The following is an 18,307-nucleotide window of genomic DNA, read 5'->3' on the forward strand; positions in this document are numbered from 1 at the left end:
GTGACAGTTATATTGTGACCCCTCCTCCATTGTTTGGTCAACCCTGGTCGTGACCCCAGTCCTGACCCCAGTAGTTTTTCACATGGCCCACATGCCTGTGAAGCCTGTGCCTAAGATCAGGAGGCATTCTTTGTTTTTACAACTATATCTTGAACGTCATTTTAGCTTTTCACTCATTAAACTTCACATTTACCTCCTTAAATGAGACCTATCATGCTTTTTTTTTTTTTTTTTTTCCTGTCCTTCACTGTTTAATATGAGTTCTCGTGCAGGTAAAAGATCTTGAATGATGTTAGAAAGCCCAAAGTCCCCACCATAGGCAGCTCCTCTCTCCCACAGAAAGCACTGCTCCTGAAACGCCTCATCAGTCATCCCGCCTTTAATTCCGCGACTTTGTGACATCACACTACGTCAAACATTTGCATAATTTATGCCCAACGGCTAGTTTGGCAAGTAAGAATTAAGTGATAGGTCAGACGTGTTTGAACTGACCAATCAGAGGTAACTGGGTATTTGGGAGGGCGGGCCTTAAAGAGACAGGAGCTAACCTTCAGACAGAGGTGTGTCATTAAAGCATGTAAACCTATTCCAGTAGTAACCCCTACTAAAATGATGACCCTTAAATTGAGCATAATATGTCTCTTTTAAGGCAGCTTCCCACATAATACAGTAATATTAGTCTAAGTAAACATTTCTTGGTTTATTGTGTGGTTTGACCAAATTGAAATGTTTGATGTAAGATGTCTGTGTTGACAAATACCAGTATTTTTTTTTTAAAACCAAAGTGTGACAGTTTCAAACAAAAGAGAGGGGTGCATGGTACAGCTGAATCTCTGTCCCTCGTAAACTGTAGATGGTATACTGTGATTACAACATTCATACATGTTACACGGCACTGAACTGTTGACCCGGATTACTTTCACGATGCACCAGCATGTTGTGTGGTTCTGTGAGGTGCCAACAGTGGTAAACAGAGTCTGATTCCTCACACATCATCTGAGGGCAGTGTCCTGGACAGAGGCCAGCAGGGGTTACTGATCCTCTCCCACCTCTCTTCTGCTCCCTCTCCCCCCACAAACTTCATTTTTTTCCAGCTTTGAAAGAGGACAAGAACCAACACACAACATATCAGACGCATCAACCAGATCTTTGAACTTCTGGGTTCTGGTTCAAAGAGGGACTTCAACTCCTCGAGTTGGATTTCTGTCGCTTCAGGTTCTGCGCATTTGCAACTTGTCACCCTTTCTGATTTGGATGTTTTTCGGCCTCTGACTGTGTCTCATTGCTGTGAGGTAGAATGGCTCTTGGAGAGCTGAATCCACAAGTGAAAAGTTCCCTGAGTGAGAGCGTGTTTTTTGACCGCGGTTCTATAGAAGAACAGGAACCTCCGCCTCCACTGCGTAGCTACCTGTGTTTGACTATTTTCACCTGTTTTTGTCCTGCATACCCCGTCAACATTGTGGCCCTTGTCTTCTCTATCATGGTGAGCATGGAATATGTACATAACATCTCATGGTTTCCAGTACTGCTGTGTATGGTTCAGGAAAAAAATGTGTCGCAGAGAACAGAAATGTATTCAGTGTTCAGGGTGTTCAATGTGTTTCAGTCTCACAGTGTTCTGACGTGTCGTGGTGTGAGTCAGTGTGTTGGACACTGAGATGAAACCGAGTCACACACACCTGCTCTGCCCATCAAACAAACCTGCCTGACATTACGTTTTGGAAAATGAAACAAAATGTCCATGTTGCAAACTGACGATCTGAACATTAAGTCAGCCGGCGAACTACAAACCAGTCGGTAAACACTGTATTCTGTTACCAGACTGGTGATCTGTCTGCAGGCCTGGCAAGTGTTGGTCTGCCAACATTTTATAGAACAGAGTTTAACCGTTAAACCACGTGACCAGGTTGCTGCAGATGATTAAGTTTGGGTCAGTTTAAATTAGTTATCTGCAAATCTTGGAGTAAAAGCGTTTACTGGCTTTTTAAACGGATCAGCAGGTTTGTTAGTGTCACGATTCCTACAGTTAAATCCTTAATCCACGTGTAACTCTGACTCTTTATTCTCAGTCTAGGAACAGCTATTATCAAGGTGACTATGACGGGTCGATGCGGCTGGGGAAGAACGCTCTCTACGTTGCTGTTGCCTCCATCATCATCGGCCTTCTAATCATTGCTATCACCTTCATCGTTCATTATACCACTGTAAGACACACTCCATGTCATCTTTCACATGGTATAAGCTAGGCCAGTTTGTGAGCTTGAATTATTACTCCGATTAGATACAAGGCAGAATGTAAATTTATAAATAAGTTATTATTCAGTAAAAAGGTAACTCAGTGGCGCATGTATAAACTTAATTTAAAATTATTTATGAGTGATGTATTTTATCACTCTTTTTAATCACACAGGAACAATTACTTCCCTGCTGATGATCTCATCATTTGATCATTTGCAATGATGTGTGGGCTCAAGTATCAGTATGCAAACAGTGTTTAAGGGTGTTTCTACATCAGTTTGTGGATAACTGTAGATATGAAAATGGCAGTTTCATAGGCTAATTATTCACTAATTAATATTAATATAGAGCACTTTAAGGCTTTCTTAAGTCAGGCAGAATGTTTTGTGTCCAATCTGCGATGGTGACACATGACATCTCCTATGATGCCGCACGTAGATGGAAGAGAAAGTATGATTGTACATAAAATTATGAATGAATGAAAATATATGAAATATCCATTTACGAGTGCAACATCATGTGAGACAAAACATCTTATCAGTCCGTGCAAATGAAAGTAAATACATTTCTTTAATATTCTACCAGATGTGTCTCCTGTAGGTATCATTAATATATAGGTATGATTCATAAAAATGTTTCTTTACATTTTTTTAATGTGCTTCTGTCTGTGTTCCAGATGGACTTTTAGCGCTGTGGAAGTGGAGCGAGGCGGTAGAGAACAAACAAACAAACACTTGAACAGATAACTGATGATGATGATGTCTGAATGGGCTCGGGGTGGCTGGTTCATACTGCAAAGTCTGCCGCTGACTTTCCTTCTTATGTTCGTCGTTTCCTCTCATGTTTAACATTCTTCATATGGACAATCGAGGACTGTAAAATCTGGTGCATGTATACATTTCAGGGATTGATGTCGATAAAATGGCAGCTTCCTACAGCAAGTTTTTGTCAGGCTGTGGCCCTCATGTAATGAATGTATTTTCACTTTTTTGTTCAAAACTAAAATGATGACGATGACCTGCCTAGCTTCAGAAGACGACCTACTTCCTCCAGAAAGATAACACACTTGACAAGAGGGCTTGATATTGATCTTAAGAAAAGAAAATACTACTTTTATTTCCACAATTATGCTGATGTTCTGAACGTTTATATTCATCATTATTATAATGTGTCTGACTGACAGTGTTTCGATGCTTTTTATTGATAACAGCAGTGTCCTTTATTAACTTTAACATGTCTAGATTTTTCCTGCTGTACATCGAGCTTGTGTCTAAGAATTACTATAGAAACAAACCTGTCGTTGGTTCATTTTGTTTTCATTATTCCAGTTTTACTCTCAAGGGGCACTCAACCAATTTTACATGTGAATCTGTTCACTTGACGGTAGGAGTGCCACTCAGCCTGGGAACGCAGTTTTATGTCTTTTTGTGGCTTTGAAGTGAGCTTTTTAAAATGAGACTATTAACCCTTAAAATAGATAATAACACAGTGTTCCTCTCACAGATGAAAAGTTAAGCTCATGAGCAATAAAACTCACCCTTGTTCCATTCAATACAGTCAGGGGTTTTGCTGATACAGCTATACATGGCGTGGTATGACCAGTAGCTCGTGTTAGCCACTGTTAGCTAATGTTAGCGAACCTTGGTTAGACAGATTGATTTCACTGACTTTGTTACTCTTCTCTACTTGTGCTGCTGTTACAAAATGTTAAGCGTGTGTTGAATTGTCACTTGTGGCTGCAGTGACTACTGTCCAGCAGAAGGTACAAAGTCTCACTTTAAAGCGACATTATGCAAAACTTGCAATTTGTGCACAATGGCGCCCCCGACAGTTTCTGAGTGGAACACCATTGTTGTAACTACAAATCCCAGGTCTGGAACAGTTTGTCAGGTGTAAAGTAGGTGCTAACTACAAACAATACTCATTACTTCCTAACAATGTTATGTGTTAGAGACTTATTATATGTTGAAGTAAACATGTATGTAACGCTGCGATCCTACCGTCTTACTGAAGTTACACAGTGCAGAAGCCAGTAAAGGAGGGGAGAACCATCAACATGATTTTGAAGCTGCTATTTTAAGGTAAAATGTATCAACATATTAAAATGATTTCTGACCTTTCCTGGTAAGCACGGGGAATATTTCACAAGCGCAATTAATTTCATCTTGTTAATGACTAGTGTTTCCTGTGTGGATTGACATGCCATGCCAGAACAGCAGACTTTGGCATCAAAGCGATGATATCATAGTGAACAAAACCAAAAGATCACATTACATGTCTGTGAGATCCTCTACACCTGTTGCCTATTAGATCCTCACATCCCACCACTCCTTTTAATCTTTTAACCATGTTCACAATGAGTATTAAATGCATTATGATTATTAGAATTATTTAAAGAAACAGACTCAGGCCTATTTGAAATATTTCTTTTTCACTCGAGTTCCCCCTGAACCTGGAACTACAACCACCCAGGCTTGGAAAATATTCATGTAGTTGGATATGTCATAGTATATCCCCGACTAAATATAGAAGACTTCCCGACCCGGCATGTCATGTGGTCAAGCAGAACTGACCCTGTTGCGAGGTAACTGAAACATATGAAAAGTGTCATAAAAGGTGGGTGGAGATGAAGTGATGATTCAGAGGGGTTCAAGCAGGAGGGTCGTGATCCTGTGCGCCCATTTTAAACTCACCTCAGCTTTTCATTGTCGCTCTTGAGCAACACTTTCATGCTGTATTCAAACATTTATTTTCACAGCTCTCCGCGACGGAACAGTGACCTTCACATTATATTTACATGCTCTACACAAAGCAAAACAAAATGTACTGTTTGCCTTTTCCATCAAAGCAATCTTCTGTGTGCAGGTGCAGCCCAAAAAGCAGTGCCTCTGATGTAACAGGCTGTCTGCCAAGTTTCAGCAGTTATTCTATTGCGCTTGGACAAATGAGTCTTGGCAGTAATCTTGTACTATTAACTCCCATTACTTGAAAGAGAACTGCAACGTGTTTGTAGTGGCACCTCTTTGATGTGGCACCAAAGCAAAGCACAGGAGAACAAGATGAAAAATGAAATGAGTGCAGGGATTAGGCGACTTGAAAGCACTTAGCGCGATTATCTAGGGATAAAGGTAGACTTTGTGACAGGAAGCTGATTACCTTACCGTATAATGAAGCTTCTTTGTGTTGTAAATTCACACAATCGCAATTCATTAATATAGTTTTCATGCAACATTTTATGGTACATTAGAAAGATGCTGTTTTCCAGCTTTGTGAGACAGCTGCTTGTTTTCCCCTCCTGTGCCATAATAATGAATTACACTGTTTTCCAGCTTGCATTCACAGCGGCGGCTCACCTGAAGCTGTGCTGTTGCGTTGCTAGCCGCACTATAGCCGGAGAGCACTCCATGACTCACATGAAGTGCTCATAAATAGGCCACTCTAACCAGCTGCTTCCATTAGCAACAGATAGAGCCTCCATACCTACATATCCCATGACACATTCCTCCCAGGGAGCAGCAGTTTAATCCAGTTTGAATAAATGAAAGAGGATATCTGTGGGAACGATGCAGAGCAGGAAGGGTAAACATGCAATCAGGTACCTGAAGCCATCGCAACTCCACAAAGAATCCAGTTTCTATACCGACAAAATATGGCAACGAGCTATTTAAATGACTGAAGACACAGTATTGGACATACTGTCACCTTACAGAATTGCTAAGACAAATGTGTTACCAAACAGTTGCCTCTCTATACATTGAGCAGATACAGAACAACGCTAACATTTGGGGTCGTATTTGTGTCCACCTGACATTCTGTAGTCCAACATTTACTCTCCTTTTAGCTCTGTTTTTGGTCCCCTCCATCTCCTCCTTGTCCAAGTTTGTCGTTTGTTTTTGTGCCGGGAAGGAAGCACATGGTGGCAGAACATCCAGGGCTGGATGTATAAAGCGATGCGTGCGCCTTTTACCCCACATAAATTGATATTAATAAAGGAAGAATGTGTGTACCTCACGCATAGTTCAGACAGGGCGTGCACACATTTCCATGTGGGTGAAATGATGAGGTGGACATGAAATATAAGGTGAGAGCTGTAACCTTAGACTGAAACATGTTTGTTTAGGTTGTTTGCTCTTCAGTAAAAGGTAACTCAGAGGCACATTTATAAACTTCATTTAAAATCATTAATTCATTAATTTGATCACTCTTTTAATTTACACTGGAAATAACTTCCCTGCTGATGATCTTTTCATTTGATCATTTGCAGGGATGGTGTGGGCACAAGTATCAATATGCAAACAATGTTTAAGGGTGTTTCTACATCAGAAAATCAAGCTCACGAATGTGCGGCCGTTTCCACAAAGACTGAGATTTATAAAACAGAATCAGGCATACACAGCCTTATTGATCTAAGAAAACAATTAATAGGTATATTCAGTTTTAGTCAGGAATCTGCACACAGTTTTGTGCATCTCGGATTGTACCTGATGAGAGCTGTGGGAGGGAAACCAAAATAGCAAAACGACCTGCCAGACTGAGCTAAACAACACTAAAACATTGTTGATTAATCACTGAATCACCCAATTCACACGCACTTAGTTATGTGATCCAAAGTTAATAAACACATATTGATTATAGCTGCTTTAACCTCAAAAAGCTAGCTACAACACGGTCATACTCATTGTTTGTTGTCGTTGATGCAGTGGGTCAGTGAATATCTCTGACAGTCATTTGACAAACTGTCACCATCTATTTGCAGCCGTCTGCTGTTGAGACGCGTTTCGCTCTGTGCATAAATGCGTTCATAGTGTTTTGACACCCATGTCTACACCGATATTGCTTATGTCGACCCATATCTTTATCCACTTGAAGCGGCGCCCACCATTGATTGTTATGGACGCTAATAGCAGCGTGGCTGGATGGTTGTCAAGGGAGATCTAAATATTTTGTTACGTTATGTCCAATAATCTCGTTCATCTTGGTGTACTAAATCTAAATCAATCTTTTTTTATTTAAAAAAATAAAAATAAACTGAGGCCTACACACAGACAAAGGGACACTGTCCCGCTGAAGTGAGGCACAGACAGCGTGAGAAGGCGACTGTGTTCAAATCTTCTTAAACCTTGATTTCAACATATTTGTGGTTTGACACTGGTTCCAACATGGTGCAGAAATAAATAAAAAGGGGGCGGCTTGTATGCTTGTTCCAAATGTCTTCCAGTGGCAGCTATATTTGAACACTTGTGTGGCAATACTGACTGATCCATGTCCTGTTAGTCTAGGCCTGGAGTCTGGGGGAATAAAATATTTTAAAGTGACAGTTATGGTGAGGACCATGAAATTACTGAGCACACACTGAGCAACCAGACTGTTGATGACCAACAAGATTGTCATTTCTAAAATGGAAATGTTTTAATTAAAAGACTAATTGAGAAGTTACATATTCAGTGTATTTTTGTATTTTTTAATCAGATACACCGTTGGCATATTTTTTGTTAGTTTCTTTTCGTTAGCTTTTATATGATCTTGCCTTTTATAAAAATACATTACAACTGTTCACTTAAGAGTGACCTGTAAGAAATGACCCTTTCTGACCTGCTGCACTGTCCTCTGTATAACAGAAAAGGCCTTTGAAAACACGTGTGGTAGAAAAATTCTTTGCCACAAACTTGGTCATAGCTGTGGCTACGACACATATTAGTAAGTATGGATGATTCATCTTGTCGAGTATACTGTCATCACACAAATAATGGCTGTTACTACGCAGGCATGTATGAAGAGTACACTGGATATCACATCAATATACCAACATCACTCCTGCCTGCTACATCATCGACAGTTACACAGGATATGACTGAGCACACTGCACCCACTCTGAAAACAGTTTTTTGTGAATTACACGTCCTGCGGTTCCTTAGTTCCATTCTGAAACGTTATGCTTATCAGCTTCACATGTGTGGGTGTGTTTCAGCTGGAGGAGTCGTTCCGAGCGGCCACTGATATCTGCAGCACGGTGGTGTGTGGTGTGCTAGGGGAGATTACTAACACTGCAGTGAAGAGACACCCAGGCTTATCTGTGGGAAGCAAAGACGAACATAGATGAAGGGAAAATAACCGACTGTTTCGGTTGTATATTCATTGACAAGATGACGAGATGTGCTTATTGAAGGTTTACGTTTACATTTAGTCAGGCAGTGGGTTACTGAGCAGTCACAGGCCGGTGTGTTGTCTCCCAAAATATAAGAATGAATCTCTGGGATTTTTGGTAATAAAGAAATTCCTAATGATGCGACAGCTTAAATCAAATACATCACAGCTACCTGAACAAAGCTCCATGGATCACTGCTGCAGTCAGGATGATAAAAGGGAGGGAAGATAAATCCACTTTTTAATCCCAAAATCTTAAAACTAATCGCTGAGCTCTCCTCCAGTCAGTAAATGGCTCCAGATCAGAGCAGAATCTGACGTAACTCGGGGTGTTTATCCCTCCAGTGGGTCTGGCTCTACCCAGACACTTTTCTCCAAAGCTGGCTGGCTCTGAGCAGCTGCAGCAGCCATGCCCTCCCCACACAACACTCGGCAAATGTCTTTTGTTTTGACTGAGAGACCCCTAGTGGCAGAAAATACATACATTAAGTTATGTTGAAAACAAAATGAATCATGCTGGTGCCTCTAGATTTGCATTTGCTGAACTTCAAGTGACAAACCTCAATGCAACTGAAGTCTCAAATTATGTAATCTAAGGAGAGCAAGTTTTAAGATTGTCGCTCTGTGCGAACCGAACATTCATCCGCACATTTGTATTCACAGTAAAGTCCTTGATGATGAAACTTTAATCTTCAAAACATGTCAAACCGTCCGACATAGAGGAGTAGGTGCACTTCAAGAAAACAATAATAAGAGCCGATTTTTCCAACAGACCTCTGCTTGTATTGTTTTCAGTCTTCTGAAGAGTTTCAGCATCTGTCTGGCAGCAAAATCAGCATGAAGACAGATTTCCTCCCACATATTTTCCATGATTTTAATATTCATCCCACAGGTGCAGGGAATTTAGATTTATAGTGACCAGATGACAGATGAAAGTTTAAGAAGTCTTATTTTCTGCCGTCACAGCTGTGTGCGGCTTTTTCCCCTATCTTTTCCTGATCTTCTTCTGTCTTTGCTTCTGGGAAAACCTGCTTATAAAAATATGTCTGCCGTCACGTTTTGGGAGCTAACAGAGAGTTACAGTATGTCCTGCCTACGCGCTGCCAAGGTGCCAATCTGTTTTGCAACAGCTTCTCTCTCTCAAAGTCATAACTGACTTTGATCCCAGATCCTGGCATTTAGAGTGGTGTGTGTGAGACAGAGACAGCCGAGGAGAGAGTTTCACAGGAGACCAACATGTAGCCTTTTCTGGTAAATTCTGCTGTTTTTTGGTACAAAACAGTAGCCTGTGTTGTTTTGCCATTAATCACAGTTTATATTATAGTTTGTTATACGATTGATGCCTAACAGTCCTACCACTGAGAGGCTGAAGATTCTTGACTTTTCCTGTGAAGCCTGTTAGTCTACAAAGTTGTTCTCCAAAGTTATAACCTGGACCTGTCTACAATTTCCAGTAATAACATTTTTGGCCTGTAGAGGGGCCTCAAGCTAAATATTTTCCCCAGCACTGATCCTACCTTCCAGTAAGTAAAACAGTGAACAGATAAGGGAATACATATGCAGATTGTATATTCATGGTTTTAAATGTCATCATTAACAAAGCAGATGAGAAGCTGTAACAAATCAAATGAATGCAACACCTGTATTTGTATTGAACACAGAGCAAGCTACTTCTATACAGAGTCCAAAGACAGAAGCAGGTATCTTGGTGAGAAAACAACTTCTTTTAATCCCCGCTGCAGTTATTAAGGCTACATGTCTACATGACAACAATAATGAATTAAAAACTCCATCACTTTGTACTTAAAAGTGCATTATGTAGTTTTGGGGAAGACATTTTAATGAATCAGCGAAATACTGATTCTTTATGCCCAAACAAACTAAATAAAACAAACTTTTCGATTTCATGACTGAATAAACAAATTGACCTTAAAGGACAACACACTTTCATACTGTTTTACTTTGTTTACAAGTGGCGGACCCCGCCACCTTTCTTGCTTCAAATGGTGTTTTGGGGACCTTATTTTCCTCTGACAACAGAAAAGTTTTAATTTCTTCTTTAAAACTACATAGTGCCCCTTTAAGAAGTTTGCTAAAATAATTGTTTCTTGTGTTTGACAGTTGACTGTATATACTTAAGTCATAACTAATAACGTTAATAGCTAACTGGAATTGCTTCAACAAATCTTTTTCAATTTGAAAATAAATGAAACATTTCATATCAGTTGATGGAGTGTTTTAATTCGTTCTTTAATTCATCTTTTAATATTTTGTTTTGTCTTTGTCAGCCAGCCATAATGAAGCCGTGCTCTGAATATTACCGACGTCAGCCTCAGTAAACAGTATAATTAGAGTCTTACTTATTCCACCTGCGCCTGAAACATCTCTAATCCTGTTACTTTCTCAGTGAGTGCTGCACAAGATTAGATAAAACCATAATTAATCCTAAAAATAAATGTGGATTAAAACTACAACCAAAACTTTTCTCACTGAGATAAAAACACTTTTATTTGGCTTTTTGCACACCAGCCAGATGTAGGTAATGTCCTTACGCTGAGCACACACTGCGTTGTCATTTCCCCCCCTCAAATAACTGGGAAGTGGGAGCGACTCGATCCCATGAGAGACATCACTGTGACTGACAAAGAAGCATCATCAATCTGCTGCAGAAACCTCAGATGAAAACAAGCCTGAGTTTTCATTTGCAATGATCTCCTCGTGGAGCATTTCTGTGTGGGCAAACTGAACATTCCTCATATGATGCACAGCTAATTGTTTCACTCTCTGCCTGCTGCTTTTCATTCTTACAGACATCTCTGTGCTGAAATCCTATTGTAAGCAGTTCATCTAACGGAGTCGCTTACTGGAAACCATGACACAGTGATAAATTTGCAGCTTACTTAGATTTAAAACACTTGTATTATGTAATGACAGGTATTTTGGAGCATTCCGCAACTTTTCTAGTCTTTTTGTTGCCCCTGTCACAAATGCTTAGAAGTAAGTTGCTGGCATTGAATTCAGACTAAGAGATATTTAACAAAATACATGTCGTTGATGAAGTAAAACATTAAATAAACTCTTTGTGTAGTGTTTTCAATTGTGTATATGACGAAAAGAATAATCAAGTTATTACACTCTGTTTTATCTATGTTTTACAGTGCTCCAACTTATATAAACTCATAAAAATACTCCCTCCACTGTGTTTCAGGACTATCGGGTCGTGGAGCACTATCAAACCCTGAAGGGTGCGTCATTAGCAGAACCACAAAAGGAGGGGTGGTGCTGGAGAAAATGGGAGCATCATCAGGATGGAGGAGCGACCATTTGACTAGGACAAAGTTCCAATTTTGGAAACTGTTCAAACTTTGCCCTGGGTGAGCCGTATATAGACAATACAATCGACTTGACGGAGCCTTAATTTGGATGCCTCTCATAATAGCCGAGCGTGCCTCCCTCTGTTGTGCTGAACAGCTGAAATAATTTGTTTGGCTGTACTCTGCACTGCGTTGCGAGGCGGAAGTCATTGTTTTTGTCTGACAGGCGGCCGTGCTTGTTCTCCGTAACAACCTCCACCCCTCCCTCCACTCCTGTCTGCAGCCGCAGCAGCCCTGTGTAATTACATCCAACCCGTTCCCCTCTCCCCTACGCTTGATATCACTGCTGACATCCACTAGCACAGCCCCTCCTCGCTCTCTCTCTCTGTCTCTCTTCTACTTTAAAGCTCGCTCACAAGCCAGTGAGTGTGCAGTCCTGCCTCGTCTTCAGCTGTGTGTGTGCGTGGTGCAGCGGAGCAGATGGAGATGGAAAGGGAGAAGGGGGAGACAGAGGCAGCAGAGATGAGAGGAGGGGAAAAGAGCATGGTGGACAGCTGAGGAGGGGAACTGTTATCTATGTAACAGAGAACAGAGGACGACTGAAAGATACAGTGGGATATTTATTCAGAAGACAAACTGTTGGCTGCGGGGTAAGTGAGCAACTAGTACTTTGCTCTGGCATGTGACAACACACAAAATTCAAAAGTCTTAGCATCCTCGTGAGCCGAAGTTGACATTTTTTTTTCCCCACAGCACTGGAGGCAAACCGAGCCTCTTAAAATGGGACACAATTAGACACTAGAATTAAGCAGCGATCCGCACAGGAGATCTCTGGTTGTGACTGCTGCAGCCTCAGACTCTCAGGAGAAGTTTTGAAGTGTTTGTCATGAATAACAACCCTCCTTAACACTCCTGAGAGTGATGGAAGGGAGGCTCCTCTCCACCTGCGGTTTGACGGCTGCACCAAAGCCACATCAAACGCTCTCTGATCAAATCCACCCGTCACACTCTGTGGACAGCCGGGTCTCCTATTACAGCTATTGGGGGTATGAAATTGGCCGAGGCAGGGGGATCTGATGTACATGATCAGACTGATTGATAAACAGATGTGTGTGTGTGTGTGTGTGATAGTGCTGTCACTTACATGCAGATGTTTTGTATGTTGTCGTTTTTTGTAAGTAAAGCATTGTGGCGGGGCTTCTCAACACTTCTAGGAAGACCTGTTTTCCAGCAGAGCGTAACCCCGAGAGGGAAAGAGACAAACAGATAAAAAATCCACTGATAGGAAGAGAGAGATTCAAGTGAGTTATTTTGCTGGGGGGTTACATCCTCGTGATGCATACGCTTTTCTCATGGGAAGTGATGTTATTTACTACTTACTTGAGAATAGAGAGAGAAACTCCTGAATTGAGAACTAGGGCCACAATTCTTGAGCTTTAAAGGGGCACTGTGTAGTTTTGGAGAATAAATTCAAAGTCAGATTTTAATATTTACAATATTAATTAGGTGGTAATAAAAACTCAAACATGTTTATTTTCTCCATAAGTGAATAAACAAGCTGTTTAAGGTTAAAATAAGGTCCTCAGAACACTGTTTGAAGCTAGAAAGGTGGCAGGGTCTACCACATATAAACAAAGTAAGACAGTATGAAATTGTCCTTTAAGGTCAGTTTGTTAAGTCTGTTTATTCAGTCATGAAAACGAAGAGAGATTCTGTATTTAGTTTGATTAGGCATACAAAAATCAGTCTCTGAAGATTTTTCTTGTCTAATCAAAAATTCTTCCCCCCAAAAAAGTGCACCTTTTCTTTTTGCACCTTAAGGCAGATCCAAATTCAATTTGACAGCTCCCACTCTCTGCATGTTTTTACATTTCATATCAAAGGCTCAATACAAGCTGTTGCCCTGACTGACGCAATTCATAATTATAATTTACAGTGTTATTTGGACTTTTATCCAACATGACTTTATAAGGACACAAATTTTGATGTTCTGTCAGAGTGTCGCCTTTTCATGACATTCACGGGGGAAAGAAAACAAAATGAAATGACAGGTGTCGTCAATGTTTTGCGTCTTTGTTGCACAAAGACGACTATCAAAGGACCAGAACGCACATCACAATCGAATCTCAAATTAGTCAGATACTCTCACCTGAATTTCTTTAATCAATTCCCAGAATAAGTGATACTTTTTGTATTTCTGCTTTCTATTTCTCTGGATGAATTTTATGAATTCAGAAGGACTCAGTGAGCACTCTCCAGGTAAACACCATTCACCTAGTTCATTCACTGTAGCGTAAGTTCATTGTTAACTATTCACACTGCGAGTGCTATTCCCATGTAAATTTATGGATATGCTAATTTACCAAAATGGGAAAAATAATGGGAAGTGAATTTTCAATCTAGTTCCTGATATTGTGCAACCACATTAGCATGTGGGCCGTCTGCAGATGTTAATTTGAAGGATTATGAAGAAAGATGAGCACGTGGAGGTTGTGTGTAGAGCCGTATGAGAGCGCATGTGGAACTAAGGCAAGGCAGCATCTGAGTTGACACAGAGGTTGAGCTAATTTAGGTGAATCAAATCGCGCAGTGCAACGCACAGTTGCATTTTTTGGTGTGTAGTTAAAGGTTTGCAGATTCCCAGCAGTGCACGTTGGGATGGGATTAGGAGGAATCCATCATCACACCTTATCAGTGGGTTCCTTAGGAATTGGTTTTGGGCTCGCAACAATCACAGACGTTGATATCATCACTTTAAAAGTAGTGCATGCAGACAGCTGAGGTAATGGAGTGGAGAGTGAAGATAAGCAACTTTAAAGAGGGAAACACATTCTTGTGTGTGGCATGCAGAGTTGTACAGCCTTTGAGTGCTGACTGGCTATTTTACAGCAGCTTGATGCAAAATTTATTGAATCTAACCACAGCGGATCTGGTGCCTGGTGTTATCCAGCAATTACTTTTTTTCTAGGACAAGCTGTTGAAGTCTACCATATCTAAATCTCTCTGTCATAATGTCTGGTGGAAATGATTCTCTAAAAGCAAAATTTAAAGTGTACTAAGGTGGAGTAAGTGATTCTGAAGCAAGCTAGTTGATTGCTGTGTCTCATTCCCAGGAGGTCAAGGCATCAGCGGTCTCCCTCAATTGTTTTTACGCTCAGTAAACACAGATAATATTGGACCGGAATTTCTCCAGTGTGTTAGGGACATTGAAATCTTCCAGGACTCGTGAATGGGCGCCAAACCGAAAGTCTGTCTGCTGCACATAGTTCTGCTTTGAAACGGACATTAGTTCAATTACAAGCATATATGGATGGCTATATACTGGAAGGGAAGGCCGTCATGTTGCCTGCAGTGGAACGATGCTTGATTTGTGTTTGCTTGTGGTAATTGTATTGTACTTTCTCCTGATGTGCTCCTGACTGGTAATTTCTCCTGGTAATCTTCTGGTTTCATAGTGATACAAATCAAATAGGTGTCTCTCAGTTCTGTGTGGGATATCAGTACCTGGCAACCAAACCCAGAGGCCCTCTGCTCAGTTTGCCGCTGAATATGGATAAAACATGTCCCAAGAAGAATACGCTTCCAAATACCCCCAGTAAATCTCCTTTTTTTTCACAGCCTAATGTTGGCAGGTATACTAATCCCTCACAAAACAAATTAATCTAATTTCCAAAACCAAATGACACAAACCCTAGAAACAGTCTCTGATCACCGGGTCACACCAGCTCAGATGCAGCCATGTGAAAAGTTAAATGATGCAGCTATCTGTCTGCGCGCTGGATGAATGTTAATACGTTTACCGACTGACACAAAGCTTTTTCATCCGTCGCTCCACATACTCTGGCTTCCTAATTGTTCTATCTGTTCTTCTCTTACAGGCACTGGTAGTCATTTCCTGGAATGGTAAGCTGTGTTTTGATCGTCTACCTTGACGACTGTGAAATCTGCATTTCCAGAAAATGCTCATCTATATGGCGGAGTGGTGGCCTGTCACCTGACAGCAGCTAAAAAGAAAAACAGAGCCTTGAGGAGCAGACATTCATATCTGCAGCGGGAGGTACAGACAGGCTTCCCTGTTCTCGTCTGACATAAATATTCAGCAAAACGCAATGTGCGTCGCGCCAAGGAACACTCCCCTTTTACAGTCACAACGCATATATTGAGTTTTTTGCCTCACAGTACCTGAGACTATGTGATGGGAGTAAAGTAAGTCCATCTGTGGAAATGAGTAATAATAATCCTAATTCTTAAAATCAAGACTTGGATGATGCTCAGTGTCACTCATTCCCCATACTACATCATGGAACCAACTTAACTGGACACTGCAGTCCAGTTTAATGATGGAATCTGAGGAGAGCATGACAGGACTGTCCACAGCTGCATTGGTGGCCATCGCCTGCAACACGTTCGTCGCCATCCTCCTGCTCCTTCTCTGTCTGATCCTCTACCGAGCCTGCATGGTCCCCTCCAGCCCGGAGAGGCTGCCGGTGCTGGCAGCGCCGAGCGGAGGAGAAACTCAGCAGATGAACGAGCACAAGTACCTGTTGACCTCATGACTGCAGAAGGATGAGTGAAATGTAGCAACGGAGCGACAGGCTCCTCCACAGGAGAGGAGACCGAGGGAGCACTGGGACCAACTGCGAACAATAATCAGGCTCGTCCTTCATAGTTTTTAAAGTCAGCTGCCGATCTGATGGCACAAATGGCTTCGCCTCAAAAAGATAGCAAGGATAAATGGCGGTGGAGAGAGGGAACTATTTTTAAGCAGACATCAATTGTCAGATCTCGTCCTTGGTTTGACAAAGCGCATGGAGGGATGCAGACACACACGCAGCCTGATGAAAAAGGACCTCACGGATGGATTCAGGTTGCACAGAGACCGAGAGAATGGAGCGTTCAGTACACAAAGAGCGGTCGCTCTTGTTGGAGGTTTCTAAATATATCCTCCTATTTCATACTCTCTCCTGGAAAAAAAACAAAAAACAGAGTCTATTGCTGAGAACAGGGACTTGAGCCTGTGTGGAGTGTGTGTGTCATTGTCACTCATAAATACCAGCGATCTGTGAGGCATAACGCCTTGCTGAGAGTGTTATATAAGGACAAGAGAGGCTTAGTTGAGATTTGTGTCCTCTTCAACACGGCCGCTCACTGACATCTGCTTGTGGCCGTCCACGATGGCCCACTCACTTTGGACCGAATCACAGGACGCTCGCATACGGAGGGATTTTGTCGTATGGAATTCTACACGTCGCAAACAGAAACCGCCCACCTTTCCCCTCAAATTAATAAAGTATTTAACCTGTATCACTTGTGACTCAACAAGGCATGTTGTAGAGTCAAAATATTTTATGATGTGTATTTAAAACTTCATGATACATCCAGGTTTTTAGCTAAATGACAGGAAGTACCATAACAAGTGAATTTAATATTTTTGTGTTTAAAAAGAAGTTCCTCACCTGTAATATTGCACATTGAGGGTAAGAACGCCTGAGATGTAGTAAGCAAAGTCGGATGATTTAATATTCCACAGCTCTTATAAGATGTGTTGCGTTCAAACTCGTAGGCTTTTTCCCTTCTCTCAGAACCCTGAGAACACAATTGTCAATCGTGTTCTCCCAAACTGTGAAAAATGTTCACACCGACGATGACATGTCTGGTTCTCTCGTCTACGCTGAGTGAATCTACCCAGGTAGGGCAGTTTGACGCCATGATCATGACAACACCTTGCTGCACTCTCCTCCGTCCTTCTGTGTTTATTGTCGGATTGCAAAACAACATTAAAGATGCATTGCCACAGGTGCAAGCACTCTGGCTTGGTATTATCATCTCCATTTATCAGCCGTAATTTCACCATCAGCTGATAACAGCTAATATAAGTTTTGCAGTATCGGGCCGACAATTCTTCCAGACACAGCACCAGTTTACACCCAGATCGGCAAATTTTTCCGAATAATTCAAAATGTGCTGCAATCACAAAAATATTCTACAGAACAAGCGATGGCCCAAAAGAAACCATCATCTGACAACATTTGACAACGTTAAGACAAACTGTTGGAATTAAATACCAGAATCAACGAACAAGGGAAACCCATAGAAACCTCTATTCAATGCAGTCAATGCAGCACTGAGCCTAAGAAAAATTTCCCTAAGGGGACAATAAAGTATATTGTATTGTACTGTATTTCTCCACTGGCAATATCCTCAGTAGACCAGAATGCAGCCATGAAAAAAAAAAAGGTGACTTTCTGTCTTAAGAGGAAACCTCGAGACCAATAAGTTCATTCCCCCCAGGAGGTTGTTGGAATCAGTTTGGTAAAATATTGTATTAAAGAGGATGTCAACAACACAAAAAAAAGTGAGTATAAAATAAATCAACTAACAGCACCTCATCAACTAGCGCCTGGAACTCATATATTGACAAAACATAAAAGTAATAGTACACAAGGGTTTAATTTAAAATATTACAGTTGTGTCCTCTGCCATGCCGCTAACCTGCCACCAAACCCGAATCCAATAAATGCCGCTACAGAAATCTACAAAAATACAACATAAACAAATGTGAGAAACAGCCGAACAAACAGTTATTTGACCAACCCTGCAGTATGCTCCCC

At 41.2% G+C, this 18,307-nt stretch overlaps 1 protein-coding gene and 1 long non-coding RNA gene across 2 annotated transcripts; both read left to right on the forward strand.

Annotated features, from left to right (window-relative positions):
* Nucleotides 1-1,102: 1,102 nt before the first annotated feature.
* LOC311254329 (transmembrane protein 233) lies at nucleotides 1,103-4,467 on the forward strand. Its single transcript, XM_084348041.1, has 3 exons — nucleotides 1,103-1,483; nucleotides 2,070-2,204; nucleotides 2,915-4,467. Exons 1-3 carry the CDS (start codon nucleotides 1,298-1,300, stop codon nucleotides 2,924-2,926), a joined length of 333 nt encoding a protein of 110 aa, XP_084204167.1. The 5' UTR covers nucleotides 1,103-1,297; the 3' UTR covers nucleotides 2,927-4,467.
* A 7,574-nt stretch (nucleotides 4,468-12,041) lies between these two features.
* On the forward strand, nucleotides 12,042-17,507 carry LOC311254271. The gene is made up of 2 exons (XR_014622226.1): nucleotides 12,042-12,346; nucleotides 15,575-17,507. It is a non-coding gene; the product is annotated as an uncharacterized lncRNA (long non-coding RNA).
* Nucleotides 17,508-18,307: the final 800 nt, after the last annotated feature.

This window comes from Pagrus pagrus, assembly GCF_965226575.1.
Source record: "Pagrus pagrus genome assembly, chromosome: 3".
Taxonomy (NCBI): domain Eukaryota; kingdom Metazoa; phylum Chordata; class Actinopteri; order Spariformes; family Sparidae; genus Pagrus; species Pagrus pagrus.